This window comes from Thermobia domestica, chromosome 17 (assembly GCF_964235325.1).
Source record: "Thermobia domestica chromosome 17, izTheDome1.hap1.1, whole genome shotgun sequence".
Classification (NCBI taxonomy): domain Eukaryota; kingdom Metazoa; phylum Arthropoda; class Insecta; order Zygentoma; family Lepismatidae; genus Thermobia; species Thermobia domestica.
In genome coordinates, this window is record NC_137470.1 from 164787321 (window position 1) to 164804307 (window position 16987).

General features: G+C 35.9%; 1 protein-coding gene across 10 annotated transcripts in view; it reads right to left on the reverse strand.

Moving 5' to 3' along the window:
• Positions 1–16987, reverse strand: part of LOC145674466 (clavesin-2-like) — a 396132-nt gene that overhangs the window by 35811 nt on the left and 343334 nt on the right. For all 10 annotated transcript variants that reach the window (XM_081744563.1, XM_081744561.1, XM_081744562.1 and 7 more), the window contains one exon: positions 6406–6565. In XM_081744563.1, the coding sequence (XP_081600689.1) occupies positions 6406–6565 (160 nt within the window). The remainder of the gene's footprint in view (positions 1–6405; positions 6566–16987) is intronic.

The window sequence follows — 16987 nt, forward strand, 5'->3', positions numbered from 1 at the left end:
TAACACTGGAATTCTAGGGTGAAAATGTCTTGCTAAACATTTGAAAAGGGTTTCAAATTCTTTTTTTCTGTTTTACGTAGGTTATTACGCCGTTTCTTGGATAAGAAAACTTTTGCTATATTTTTACTACTGTATATTGTGGATGGTTAATGGGAATATTAAATTTGGCTGGAAGAAAAACATGTCATAGACAAAAAGTATATGAATAATAGTACAGTGGGTAAACAACATAATATTCCTGTAGATTGTGACAAAATTTAAGAAAACTTGCATATGCTGTGCAATAGTTGGAGCGATTTTCTTATTTGCAGGAAATAATGTATAGACAAATCATCCAATTTACATTACAATATTCTAGTGTTATTTAAAGTATACGAAAAATAGAATGATATTAGAAACAGACCCAATTTTGGTATTGAAGTAGAAAATTAATATATATATTCTGCGAACAGTTGAAAGAATAAAATGCAAATGGAACAAGCGTAAATTAAAATTGTGGAATGTGTGATACTAGAATAAATTGTTGTTGTTTCGCTAAAACTTTACTTCAAACTATTTGCACCAGAGTAATGCACTTACTTCACTTTATCTTTCTGAAGCAACATAATTTTTTGTTTGTCTTTTTTTGGAAAAGACGGTTGTATTAAGTACTTCTTGTAGGGTATACACGACATTTAAGCAATTTGATTTTCTAAGTGCGAAACTGGTTATTGATTGGTTGGTATTTAACCTTACTTGTCAGCATTGAGGCTGTACAGGACCTACTCCTTCCAGTGAGATTGAGATCACCGCTCGGGCTTCGAGTCAAGTAGTTTCCCTTATATCGAACATGCGTTAAAATATAGAAAGCTTATTTCCATTGTCAACTTTAATTTAGTCCATCTTTAGAGAGACTGTTGTTTACAAACCAGGAAACTATCTGTGACATACTGTTATCTATTTTCTTTTGGATTTTGGGTGGTTCTGATTTTATAATGACGTTTGTATCGCCTGCATATAAATAAGTTCAAACTGTTTCTAAACTCCGACAAAATATACTTCTTATACTTTCATTCAACCACGCTAAATTGACATCACATCCAGAACTTTGAAAAGACGACAAAATGACGGAGCCAGCCGAAACAGTTAAGTTTATTGGTCTTCTGATTGATAATAATTTGTCCTGGTCTCAACATATTGCAAAATTATTTCATGAATTATCTTCTGTAATTTTCCTAATAAGGCTACTTGTTCCAATTTTAAGCAGAAAAGCAGTACTAACAGCTTACCAGGCACTGTTCCATAGCAAAATCAGATATGGAATAGAATTTTGGTGTTCATCCACTGAATTTAAGGAAGTTTTTATACTCCAAAATAAAGTGATAAGAATAATCACCAATACTTCATATTATACTTCTTACAGAACGCTATTCAAAGACCTAAATATTCTTCCATTTCTTTCCTTGTATATATACAAAACATTACTTCTGGTCTACAAGAATCAAGAACTGTACAAAAAGGACTCAGATAACCATGGATATAATACGAGAACGAAGTCACATCTCCAAGTTCCTCTTCATAATACCTCTTTGTTTTCGAAAACAATTACATACAAAGGTGTACAATTCTTTAACTCATTGTCGAATCAAATTAAGTTTCTTACCAAACATGAAAGTTTCAAAAAGTCAGTAAGTACAGTAGAGCGTCGATTATCCGAACGTCGGTCAACCGAACGACCGCTTAACCGAACTGTGTACTCGCTCGCACCTGTTACTCTCCCACCCTACCGTCCATCATCCCCCTCACTCCCAAACCAAGTTTCCCGCATTAGTCGCCGCACTGAACAACCGCTGGCGGAACATTGCTTCTAATGGGGCCTTCATAAGGCGCTGCTGACCGGCCAAGCCGCCAGTCGCTGTGTTTCAACAATCAGCACACTTCTGTCGGTTTGGCACTGGCTGTAGAAGTAGGGGTAGTATCAAAGCTGTTCACAGCAACAGCTGCGCCAGCTTAGAGTTGAGGCGTGCCGCTCCGCGCATGGCAAATAAACATGTACAGTTCTATTATCCGAACAAACCAGTTTTCCGAACACCCATGTCCCCCAATTACTTCGGATAATCGACGCTCTACTGTACTCTGTTGGTAAATCACTGCTTTTACAGTATGGAGGAATACTTGCAAACTGATCTAGGTTCCGTTAAATCGTCAATGTAATTTTTGTGTATTTTCTATTTTCCTATTTTGATATCTGAGCATTTGAGATTAAGAAATAAACGCTTAAACCTTGTTCTGAGGTATCATATATTTAATCCTGTAGCTGTAAGAATTTCTAAAAACAAAGTTAAACTAAAATTTACTGTTCCTGTATAAAATTTTCTGTTATGTCTGGGTATAACAAATGTCCTGTGAACTCTAAATATTTTAACAACTAGTTCTAGGGAACCGGTACGTACCAGCTGAATAGCACCACCGTAGCGCTCCTCAAACCCACTTTGTAATTCTTTTATATAATTAAAAGTAGATTAGTTACTTTAAATTTTGTCAGCTCATAAGTATACATACATGTACTCTCGTACATAAAAAATCATAAGACTTAATTCGTTATCTCTACCAGAAGCTACAGTATTCCTTCTTGACATTGAGCTAACGAAGTGTATAAAAACAGACGCATCTGACGCCAAGGTTACAAAACTGTGCCTGGGTGGCCCGTATAGCCAGATATTTAATTCGGACATATGGGAGATAAAAATATCTTTGATATTCTGGCAGATAATAGCCTGATACTAAAATAGATTTCTTATAATGTTCAAACGAAATGGTTGCAGGTAGTATCGAAAGGGGAAGGGGCTCCTCGGACCCATTACCCTATTTCCTAAACTACTTATGAACTAATTTCTTATATCACTATGTCAAATTGTCTAAGTAGCCATAACTAACAAATAATAATAATAATAATAAAAAACAACTGGCTGATAATTTTTCGTTGGAATTATTTTTGAATTTAGGGTTAATATTGATATAGCGTAAAAGGAGAAACATATGATAGTGTAGGAAAAAACCCGTCAATTTTCATCTTCAATAACTCATTTAATATTCTGGTACGCTTGGAAATTGTTGAACATGAGAGTATATTATTTAAATATTCAATTATTTTTGGTAGTGATATACTTTCATTTGTTTTTTATTTGCTACTAATGCCACCTGTGAATAATCTAGGTAAATATATTCTGTGTACACTCATGTGTAAGTTATTGAAATTTGAGCTGTTAGCTGGCAGGTTGAAAAGAGATCAATTAATGAATTCAAAGCGTGCCATAAAATTTAAATAATTGATTGAAATGAAGAAATGGTGCCTACGTTATCGTCTGACAATCTTATTGAGGATGAAAAACACATAAACTTGAGCTCATTAAACATATATAGGGTGTCCCAGGAGGAAGGGGCAATATTTTGGGAAATGGTAGTATGAGTGTTTCTAAGCAAAAAAAGTTCATATGAACATAGGTTCTAATCCCAACTATTTGAGAGCTACAGGTTGTGAACCATTTTTTACATTATATTACCTATTGCTCACCCTATAGTTATTCTACAGAGGTGCCACATACCGGATTTAAAATATGATTGAATGACCTTTCCAATGATATGCAATATGTGGCAGTGGTATCTTTGGAAAAGAAATTATTGAGGGATATTTGGAATCAGTGTTGCCATCTAATTTCTTTAAATACCTTAAATTTCTCAAATTTCCGTCAATAGCTTCCCTTCCGTCACATGCTGCACACCATTGGAAAGGTCATTCCATCATCTTTCAAATCCGCTATGTCCTACTTCTGTGAAATAGTTACAGGGTGAACAATACGCAACAAAGTCAAAAATGGTTCACAATTTGTAGCTCTCAAACCGCTGAGATTATGATCTACGTTCATATGAACATTTTTGCTTAGAATCACTCATATTACAATTTCCCAAAATATTGCCCTTTCCTCCTGGGACACCCTGTATATGTTTCAGTATTTTGAAATATTACACAACCACATACACACACACACAATAACAAAAGTTCTGTGCAGTGGGCCGCAGGGTATGGGTTCGATATATTTTGTTACATAAAATCCAAATTCCGAAACCCCAAGACGATTGACCAATTAATTTTTTATGTGCGAAAAACTTGATCGATTTTGAATAGGAAGAACACGCTTTTCGCTCATAAACAAAATTGACACGGTCAATCGTTCTGGAGTTTCGAAATTTGGATTTTGTGTGAAAAAAACAACCTAAATCCATACCTTGGGATCCGCAGCAAGGAATTTTGTTTTTCTGCATGGCTGTACTAGTGAGCCATTCATCCAAGAGGAGAGGTAACCGGGTTATGCAAGGTTCCTGCTCACGAACAAATGCCAGAGCCAGAGTGAGTCAGAACGTTGCACGCAAAAGACACGGCCAACCACGGCAGTTTCTGTTGTGAGTAAAATACTGTAGTGAAAGCTAATTGGTCTGTTGGAAAATGGCGCAAAGGCCTTATCTCAGTGTTTATGATCGTAGAAGAGCTATTGGTCGTCTTGAGGCAGGTCCAAGTGTTACAGAGGTTGCACGTGTGATGAAAGTAGCACATTGCGTTATTTCCTGACCGAATAAAGCTGCTGTGGCCAGAAGAATGACTGTAAGCGTGTATGGAGGGAGTCATGGGGGAAGTACAACAGCTCGACAGGATCGCTGGATTGGCCAATTGGCCAGAAGGAATAGACGTGCCGCTCCTGCACAAATTGCTAGTGAGTTTGTCGGGGCATCAAGTGTTCGTGTGTCCTCCCGAACAATTTCACGACGACTCAATAGTATCGGGTTGTATGTGCGGAAATCCGTCAAATGTGTTTCAATATTCCCCACCCACAGCCGTGCCAGATTACAGTGGTGTATGGCACATCTTGGTTGGGATGAGGGAAACTGGGCAAATACTATGTTCTCAGATGAATCAGCTGATGAGACTTTCAGGGGAAATGGTCTCAGATGAGTGATTCTGGCCATCAATTGGTGTGGCAAGAACGAGAAACACTTTACCATTCACGGAACATCCGTGAATAGGACAGGTGTGGTGACACTGGTACTAAGGTATGGGCGGGCATCATGAAACATGGACGAACACCACTCCACATTTTTGCAGGCGGTTCCGTAACCGGGAAACGGTATTTTAATGAGATCGTGACAGAATATGTTCGTCTTTCTAGCGATGCAGTGGGTCCAAAGTTCGTGTTCATGAATGACAACGCACGTCCACACAGAACCGCCTAATTAGAAAAAGCCTTGGATCGTAATATCTACCGCATGGACTGAACACCGTGTTCTCCTAATCTAAATTCCATTAAGCATGCCTGACATGCCCTTGGACAACGAGTCGCACAGAGAAATCTACCATCTTTGACCCCTCAGAACCTGAAAGTTGCCCTAAAGAATGGGACAACATACTCGTAGAACTCATGAACTCTCTTGTGGACAGCATGGCAAACAGATGTGCAGTATACATTGGTATCCGAGGTAGGCATATGCTTTACTGATTTGCTCCGAACTCTTCTCTATTCATGACATATCTTCGTTGAAGATGCGACACCTCGTTTGTCTCATTTTTGCGATTTTGAATTTTTGGCATAAACCTGATAAGAAAGCAGTAACCCATGTTCTAGCAAACCCTCGTGCGTCACAAGACATCGATTGCTGAGAAACAATCTATTACATCGTTTGCTTGCCTGTCGATTGTTGGCAACTTCAGGTGATAGTGAGTTAAATGTATCACAGCTGTATGTGCTGTGATGAAAGCAGCTGTATCAGCGTGTTTTTAAAGGATAAAACACCTTTTGGAGGGTCTGAAATGTTAATATTGTGAATAGATATAATGACGTTTTTTCATCTCCTGGAAAACTAACCAATTGTAGATACGAGGTATCACATCTTCAACAACGATATGATATTTCATGCCATTACTCCATAGTGCTCTCTATGTGTTTCTTTGGTTTTTCATGTCCTGTTCCATTTCATGATAACAAATTCCTGCCATATTTTGGCAATAAAGCTTGCATAATATCTGCACTCATACATATTGGTCACTTACTGCACCCTGACTACGTTACAAAACATTATGACTGAAAATGTGTTCCATCCTTTGTAACTGTAAACAGATATATTTTTAAAATTTGATCCACACTGAAGGACACTTATTTCAGTTAACACCAAACTTAGTATATTTGAGACATGGAAGTAATAAGCACTGACCTGAGTGACTTCAAACCAAAGTTTGAATTACCTCTCAGCCAATCATCAAGACAACTTTGTTTCCCAAGATGCTGGCGGTGAATTTAACTATGCGGCGTACAGTTAATTTCCAAACTAAATTCCCAATGAACGTGTAAATCTATTACTAGCACACTTCTAACTTACCCCTTCGTCACCAACTCATTCATGGTGGGATTCAAAATGTCAAGTTGGTGAAATGCTTCAGCGTAGGTATGTCTCAAGAGAAGATATCGCTCTAATGCCTCTTGGGCCATGGGAACACTGAACTTCTTACTTCTCAAAAACCTCAGGAGAAAGCTCGAATCTAGAAATAAAATGCAACATTTATAGAACTCACATATTTGCAATAAGCACTTCATCAAATTTTGCACGAAAGTTTTAGGAACTTGAAAAACTGTGTGTATAAGTCTGTGTGTTACTCGAAAATTGACTTTCACCAACTGTCTGTGAATCGCTACATTGTCCAGAAACTCATCTCAGCGAAAAATTATTATATTGGACTAAGTAAAGAAAGGATCTTCCGCAAAACATTGTTCTTACGCTTCTTCAGTGACAGACAGAAAGAAATGTTATAAAGGAATGTGTGTAAATATCTCTTCTTCCCACAGTTCGGGTAATTGGATCTGATTCCCCTGTGCTATGAACGCCCCACATATCGTGATATCTTTGAACGCTTCGATAGCTACCAAACGAAAACATGAACTTTTAGCCGAGTCGCATATTGACCAGAGAAGAGGGCAGTCATGGAGCAGAGGGAGGCGGAAAAACATGCAGAGAGAGAGGACTGAGTGCATTGTTCGTGTATTTCAATCACAACGTTGGGGAGTCCTTGTCTAGCACGTCCTCGGGTGAGTATGCGGTACGAGGCTTTGTTCCGTTGTTGACAATTTTCTGTCTCTACTGCGCCTCGGTTTGGCTGTTCTCTCCTCTGGTTACTACGTGGCTAGCCTTACCTCTTCAAACACTACGATCACATTAGGCTAACCACATATTGACCACAGGATAGGATAGCCATAGAACAGAGGAAGGTAGAGGAGGATGTAGAGAGGGAGAGTGGTCTGACTGCATTGATTATGTCTTCAATCACAACGTTGGGGAGTCCTTGTGTATAGCACGTGCTCGAGTGAGTATGTGGTACGAGGCTTTGTTCCATTGTTCACAGTTTCCTGACTCTACTGCGTCTCGGCTTGGCTGTCCTATCCACTGGTCAATATGAGGCTAACCATATCCTCTTCAAACATTATGATCCCATTAGGCTGACCGCATATTGATCAGAGGATCAACCATTGAGCAGAGGAAGGTAGGAGAGAATGCGGAGAGAGAGGCCTGAGTGCATTGTCTGTGTGTCAGAATCACAACATTGGGGAGCCCTTGTCTAGCACCTGATCGGGTTGAAGTGTAAAATAAGTAGTAAAATAAGTAGTAATAGCTCGTGAGTGGGACAGGGGTACCTATATTTTAAATAAAAATAAATATGAAAGAATTTTGAAATTCTTGCTTCATATACATGTTTTAGGATTAACTAATTCATATTAGACTCCCGAAAAGAAACATCAAAGCAATTTAATGACCATGTCTATAGCGACAACTCCCATTCATGAACCCTCTTCAGTTTTATCAGAAAGAGGGAGAAAGAAGAGAAGGAGGTAGGAGAAAGGAGGAAAAAGGAAGAGGAAAATGAGAAAGGAAGAAGGAACTAGAGATAAATGATTGCTGGATAATTATGGAAATATGGCAAAGGAACTCGAATGGTTATTAAAAGGTAATTCATATTGGACGGTTATTACTTGAAGATCGTTTCTGAAATAATCCTGAAGAGAAACATGTTCCCTCATACTACTCCAACCTGGATCCAGGCAACTGCACAAGTGGGAGTTGCCCTAATCCAGACCAGGTGACGAGAAGTTTTAATTTAATTCTTTGTCTATTATTTCGAAATGTTATATAACCTGTATCCAGTATCTGAATTTTTATAATAGAGGTCGAACATACATTTGAATCAGCCAAGAAAAAAAAATTAAAATAATGTATATGTTTTCCACAAATAGAAGTTTTGAGATTTCCAAAACGACTGTCGTTATTCAGGCTCATTCCGTTATTTTGGCTTTTCTTCCATAGCCAATTTGGACTACTTTAGAATTAGTTATTTTTCATGACCTTTGCCATAACACTAATACACATAACATGCTTTTACACACTTATTATAAACACTATCATACTAAATCAATATTAAATGCTACCACTTAAAACGAAATTTATCATTCATTCACACACACGCACATACATACATATAAATATATCAATCTACATACGAAATTGAACAATAGCAATGCAACGATATATATAGTGATAGAAAAAACTTGAGATGAGGGTTAGAGTGAGTCTTTACCTCACTAATGATTTTTTTAAAGAAATTACACGAGTCCTCTCTCGTACTTTCAGACGAGCGATAATATCACATGTATTATTAAAGCACAATTTCTGGTGTCCATGCATTTAACTTCATTTCATTTTTATACACATACATGAGATTATGTTTACTAATTGTAACCGACACATATTCTGTCTGTAGAAGTATTTATTGGTATTTATTTCTCCCATTTCTGGGATAAAGAGTGCAAAGTTTTGTCACTAATATCACAGTGACTATGTTACTTATTCTGTCATTCCACTTACTATCCCATTCATTGACTATCTTTCAGTCAATATCTCTTTGTATTACCAGGTGCATAAATTTATCGTTAGTCACACAATGTATAAAGGAAGGAGAATTTTCCAAGTTCAGAAGGATTTTCATTTGTATTGAGAACACGACTACTGAGGTGGAAACACTGGTCAACTTTGAGGATTCGTATGGGAGGGATGGAATCGAAATGTAGTTTTACGGAAGGATTTCAGTTTACTAACTTGAGAGTATATTTAATGATACATTAGGGTTACGATGACCTGCCTTAATCCTATGCTACATGCAGTTAGTGTAATACAGATGATGTTAATTGTTACATACGTTACTTAATAATATCACAAAGATTGAAGAGAATATATAACATGCGGTGGTAACTTCTAACATTCACATTTTATATTCATTGGATATTTCGGAACTATAGCAACCAAGGACCGCTCGGGGTAGGTACCAAGACCCTTTCCACATATTTATTTACTCAATTCACCATTATATATTTTACTTCAATATCATTTATATTCCATACGTATTTATATCTCGATATACATATACTCAATAATCATTTAAACTTTCAAATTAATAACCCCGAAAAATCAAATTTTAAGGTTGCAACACCTCACATGAGAAAATCCGAATATATCACAAATTTAACTAACTGACCGCACATAATGATACAATTCATATTCTCAAGCATTTTATTTAAAATAGTAGACATTTAATTCGCAGGGCTGGCACCTAAACACAGAATATATACAAATATATGACTCTAAAATTGTTAATACTACTTTGGGCCCAAACTCCTATGACAACATTCACATTTATGATAACCAATGGAAAGAAACGTAGAAATAACTGATAATTCAACGGAGAATTTTAAACGGATAATGATAAAGAAACGAAAGTAAAATTTAATCGTGTTCAGAACCATCGCTCGCTATTGCAGTGGGTCAAATATGATGGAAAACGGTCCCTTAATATTCAACATCAACGAATACCTCCACAAATCGTGTCTCGCGACACCTCAGTCGGTATTTCAGGTTCAAATGATATATATTAAATGGTTTATATACGTCAAGTTCAAAACTTCGAAGGAAGGTTAAAAATAAATAAACTCTTGGAGAAGAGAATAGAGGGATAGATAGAGAAGAAAGGAAAAAGCGGCGCGCAAGAGGAATAAGCTAGGACACTAAAACTACAAAGATAAGTGGTCGAATTTAGACATATGACAATCCACAGCCAAACATACTTTCATATGCCGAGAAAGATGACCTACTAAAATACGTAGCCCAACGGGGTCTCTGAGTGCCTAAGTATGAGTCCGTGCCTTCTAGGCAACCATCTCTCAAGGAATAAGCCCCGTGGAATGATTGACTATTAACCGTTTCCGGTACCAATTCATTCAGATTACGGTCGGTCCAGCCGGAAGGTTGGTGTTGTCTCTTAACCCTTTCACAGAGGAAGTCGACTTTTGTCGACAGAACCAAATTTCCTTAACATGCGAATGTCGACGATAGTCGACGTGTTAAACTTTGTTTGTCCGTATCTTGGCTTTGTCGAGAGTAGTCGCCAAAGTTGTACTGTTCATTTTTGTTTGTGTTCTATTGTTTTCGATAAACAATAGAAAACACACGGAAAACCTTTGGCGACTACAATCGACAAACCCAAGATTCAGACAAATTTTAACACGTCGACTATAATCGACATTCGCAGGTTAGGGATTTTTTTCCGTCGCCTTCCACAATGAAAGGGTTAATTTAGAATTTCTAAAAAAACTATCCGACCCCTCAGAAACTGAGAAGAGTTAAGAGTAAGGTATGGAAACTAGAATAAAGTCAATAAAATAGAAGAAATCCTAACAGGGATTTGCCAAATTTTAAAAAAATAAAATAAATTTTGTACTAGTAATTTGTTTGCCAAATTCTTACTAGTCGCTACCAGTCCGCAAGGGCGCTAACCTTGAGGCGTCAACTAATTTCAAAACACTATATCTACTAGATGTAAAAGAAATGAAAATTCATGGATATTCGAAAATTTGGCCTCCCTGGTGCGGAATAACGAGATTATACTGTAATAAATTTTCTATATTATTCAACCCTATCCACCTTGTCACCTCCGCGAACAGTAATGAACCTAGCTCAATCAGGTGACGTGGGAAAAATTCAAAGTTGCAGAGTAGTATCGGAAATATAAACTGAGCGAGTATATATAAATTGTATCAATTCTGCAAACGGTTATTCTATTCTGTGATTAACTGGAAAATATCCGGAATCATTTGCTATATGACCACTATTCGTATCACCAGGCGGGATGGTCAGTAAGTATGTCCGATTACTATTAAATGTCAAGCCACAAAGTGAAAATACAACCCATCATTTTTCCACAACACACTCTCCTCACACAATATTCTAACGTAATGGTTAGTGTACTAATGTACTTATCATTATATGAATACATTCAATACCTTGCAGCAAAATTTACCGCTGGGCGCATATATGTACGGTGTCCTATTATTTATTCATACTCACTACCACACACACACACACACACACACACACACACACACACACACACATATTATTATTATTACTCATATATAGGTTTATTCATTTTCTATAATGTCGATTTATTTTTAGATACCCTATACTCTACCATTACTGTTCAAAGCAGTCTTATTAAATATTAAAATCAACAGATTACTACAGTATTCTAATCAATACGCGTGAGCTTGTATGACCTGATATCGGATTCTTTCAAAACAAACCATAGTATATTTCACTTTTCGGCTTCAAATTACTTGGTATGCAACGAAAATTCAATATCATTAACTACATGCAATTATATTTCGGAAAATGTCAATAATGCGATCGTTCACAGAAAGCAACGGAGAGAGAGAATTTGAAACTGCAGCCTGACAACAAAATAAAGCCATATAGACAAACGTCAGGTTAAGGAAAAAAGCAAAGTTTACTATTATTAATAATTCGATTACTGGATTATACAAATGACTGTGCTTTTCAGGAACGTTCATTTGTAACGTAATTCGTCTAAATACCTATTCATATGGGCTGGAACTAATGTGGTTGTCCATTTCTATTACTTTTCCAGACATTTCTATTACTTTGGTAACCCTGTATATATTCTAGGTACTTTTTTCTTTCGAGTGACGAAAGGAGAGAAGAAAGTATGGTGGTTGTGAAAAAGTCAAATTCGAGGTTTCTACGGATTTACACGCTTCATAGCCCCTTGATACCGAAAAACTTATTTTCGACATCGGTTCGTCTGTTAGTCCATTTGCCCTGATGAACCTAGAGGTCATACAGTTCTACGTATCTCAACCAAATTTTAAAGTTTTCATATGATCCTCCCGGATGGGATTCGAATTTTCTTCCTACTCATAAAAATAAGGGAAGTTTACTTAGGGGTAAAAATTAGAAATTGCGAATTAGTTATTTACTTATTACTAATTATTTACTTTATGTTTTGTACATCAATTTTCAAAAAAAAAAAAAAAAAAAACATCATATGCTTATAAGTCATTTCTCTGGGAAAGATCGAAAAGGAGTTGTTTATTCTTGGGGAGATTTTTTCGAATAATTTTCTCAACAACGATTTGGGAAACTGCTCATATTTGTAATAATTATTTCTTTAATAACGTAATAATATGGTGTAACTCACTTGCTTTGAAAAATGTACGAAGGCTAGCTTATTCTTGGAGTGAGTTTTTTCGGACGATTTTCTTAAAAACAACTCTGCCGATTTGTGTTCATATTTCACAAATAAATATTTAATTAATAACCTGGCAATATGGCGTAACTCATTTGACCTGAACTTGGTTTATTCTTGAGTGTGAGTTCTTTTCGGACGATTTTCTCAAAAACAACTAAGATAGCAGGTTGTCCAGTGGTAGAGCGCTTACTTCTGGTGTGTGGGGTCCTTGGTTCGATGCCCGGTCAAGTTAGTTTGTGGTGGACAACATGGATTTTCTCGGGGTACTCCCGTTTCCTCCCACATCGTCATTTCACCAATACTTCCACCATCATTCGCTTGCCTTAATCATCCGTCTCTCTTAGCCTAAAGGACATAATCGTTGGACGTTAAACTAAAAGATTTCATTTTATAAGAGAAGAGAAATAATTCTCATTCCACCAATTCTTCCATCATCATTCACTTGCCTTAATCATCCGTCTCCCTTAGCCTAAAGGACATAATCGTTGGACGTTAAACTAAAAGATTTCATTTTATAAGAGAAGAGAAATAATTCTCATTCCACCAATTCTTCCATCATCATTCACTTGCCTTAATCATCCGTCTCCCTTAGCCTAAAGGACATAATCGTTGGACGTTAAACTAAAAGATTTCATTTTATAAGAGAAGAGAAATAATTCTCATTCCACCAATTCTTCCATCATCATTCACTTGCCTTAATCATCCGTCTCCCTTAGCCTAAAGGACATAATCGTTGGACGTTAAACTAAAAGATTTCATTTTATAAGAGAAGAGAAATAATTCTCATTCCACCAATTCTTCCATCATCATTCACTTGCCTTAATCATCCGTCTCCCTTAGCCTAAAGGACATAATCGTTGGACGTTAAACTGAAAGATTTCATTTTATAAGAGAAGAGAAATAATTCTCATTCCACCAATTCTTCCATCATCATTCACTTGCCTTAATCATCCGTCTCCCTTAGCCTAAAGGACATAATCGTTGGACGTTAAACTAAAAGATTTCATTTAATAAGAGAAGAGAAATAATTCTCATTCCACCAATTCTTCCATCATCATTCACTTGCCTTAATCATCCGTCTCCCTTAGCCTAAAGGACATAATCGTTGGACGTTAAACTAAAAGATTTCATTTTATAAGAGAAGAGAAATAATTCTCATTCCACCAATTCTTCCATCATCATTCACTTGCCTTAATCATCCGTCTCCCTTAGACTAAAGGGAATAATCGTTGGACGTTAAACTAAAAGATTTCATTTTATAAGAGAAGAGAAATAATTCTCATTCCACCAATTCTTCCATCATCATTCACTTGCCTTAATCATCCGTCTCCCTTAGCCTAAAGGACATAATCGTTGGACGTTAAACTAAAAGATTTCATTTTATAAGAGAAGAGAAATAATTCTCATTCCACCAATTCTTCCATCATCATTCACTTGCCTTAATCATCCGTCTCCCTTAGCCTAAAGGGAATAATCGTTGGACGTTAAACTAAAAGATTTCATTTTATAAGAGAAGAGAAATAATTCTCATTCCACCAATTCTTCCATCATCATTCACTTGCCTTAATCATCCGTCTCCCTTAGACTAAAGGGAATAATCGTTGGACGTTAAACTAATAGATTTCATTTTATAAGAGAAGAGAAATAATTCTCATTCCACCAATTCTTCCATCATCATTCACTTGCCTTAATCATCCGTCTCCCTTAGCCTAAAGGACATAATCGTTGGACGTTAAACTAAAAGATTTCATTTTATAAGAGAAGAGAAATAATTCTCATTCCACCAATTCTTCCATCATCATTCACTTGCCTTAATCATCCGTCTCCCTTAGCCTAAAGGGAATAATCGTTGGACGTTAAACTAAAAGATTTCATTTTATAAGAGAAGAGAAATAATTCTCATTCCACCAATTCTTCCATCATCATTCACTTGCCTTAATCATCCGTCTCCCTTAGCCTAAAGGACATAATCGTTGGACGTTCAACTGAAAGATTTCATTTTATAAGAGAAGAGAAATAATTCTCATTCCACCAATTCTTCCATCATCATTCACTTGCCTTAATCATCCGTCTCCCTTAGCCTAAAGGACATAATCTTGCAACGTTAAACTGAAAGATTTCATTCCAAAGATTTTCAAATGCGACTGATATTATTTCCATATTTCGATATTACCCTGACAATATTGCATAACCCATTTGTTCTTTAAAATCTAGGAGGGGTAGTTTATTCTTGGAGTTGAGTTTTTGTTTTCGGACGACTTTCTCAAAAACGACTCACGCGATTTTGGTCGTATTTCACAAATAAATATGTCATTATTATTATTATTATGTTGCATAAATGACTTCCATGAGAATACCTACAAGGAGTAGTTTACTTTTGGGGTGAGATTTTTTTTTTTTTTTTTTTTTTTTTTGACAATTTCTGAAAACACTAATATAATTTTGTTGTTTATATAAACAAATATTTCATTAATAACTCTATTATATGGCATAAGTTATTTCTTATGGGAAATCCACAAGAGCTAGTTTACTTTTGGGAAAGAGTTTTCATTCAGTGAAGTTTTACAAAACTGTCTTATAATTTCGTCGTGTTTCACAAGAAAAATGTTTCATTAATAACTGCAACACAACATGATTTAATTTGAGGAATTGGAGCGGCGAAGTTTAGTGTGCTGGCCCGTACTTTTATTATCTATTAGAATTGTACAGTCAAAAATAATATTAAGTATAAGTTGGAGCTACCATTTCTTATACTTCCAACTTATACTTAATATTGTTTCTGACTGCACAGTTTCAAATTATATAATTTCGGTAGACATTTATTTTTTGTTGTAACCCATTCAGTTTTTTTTTTTGTAAACAATAAAAACAATATTTTACCTAGCCAGCAGCTTATTCAATATCTTACCTTGGCAAAACTTAGGCTGTGATTTAGGATTACTTTTCAAAAATTCGTTATATGTATTAATCTTGCGATTTGAAATTAGTCTTGTTGAAGTCATAACAGAAAAAAATGTTTTAGAAGATGACAAGATTTAATACCGAAAACTGTCATTTACTAATATTGTGGTTCTGTAGATTTGTTTTAAAAAAATATTTTATTTATTCATTTGTAAATAATGTGTTTTCTATTATGAAACACTCTCTGAAAGACATATTACCAACACCATCGAGTTTTCCTCAATGGCCGCTCATCTAACTACTGAACATAAACTAATGGACTGGTTTCATTTACGTCCTTACACGGCATTGTACTTAATAAAAAGGGGTTAAATTCCAAAGTTGGGCGTCCGTTTCCAGCAAAATTTTTAAAATTTACAGGAAAGATATGGATAACTTGATCGTTTGTGTGCTTGTTAATGTATGAGAGTCTCGAAAAATCTGTTTATTTGTTATATATAAGCGGTTATAAACATGGGACTATACGGAGAGCGGAGGGAACTACTTGGCGCAAGGTAACCGAACAGTTGCATTGTGGGAAAGAAACGAGCATTTATGTCATCAACATGGCGAATGTACAAGGGCAATGAACTAACAGTTTTAATATTTGTGAAGCAATATGTTGATAACAAGCAAAATCTTTTAAAAGTTTGTGAAGTGCACAGATTAATGAACCTAATAACAAATTGCAGAAAGTGTGGAAAGGAGATAACAGCGAAAAAACGTGGCGAAAGCGGACGCCCAACTTCGGAATAAATGCCATAAAAAGTACGGGACTAAACTTTCTCGCACCAGTTCCTGAAATTAAATCTTGTTGTGCCTCGGTTATTAATGAAACATTTTTCTTGTGAAATACGAACAAAATTATAAGGTGCTTTTGGGAAACTTCACTCAAAGGAAACGCATCCCCAAAAGTCAACTATCCATTGTTGATTTTTCCGTAAGAAATAGTTTATGCCAATTGATAGGGTCATTAATGAAATTTTTGTTTATAAAATAACAAAATCACATGAGTGGTATTTTACGTTATTGTCAAAAGAAGGAAACAAACCCTTGTGGATATTCTCATGAAACTGATTTGTGCAATGATCTAGGGATAATAATGAAATAGTAATTAATAAAATATGAACAAAATTGCCTGAATTAATTTTGAGAAAATCGTTCGAAATAAACTGATCCCCAGGAATAAATTACCGCCTCGTAGATTTTTCAGGGCAAATTATATATATATATATACACAGTATTGTCAGGTCATGAATAAAATCTTTATTTATGAATTATGAACAAAATGGCCTGAATCAGTTTTGGGAAATTATCCGAAAAAAAAAACACTCCCAAGAATAAACTTCCCTTTTTTGGATTTCCTAGAGAAATGGC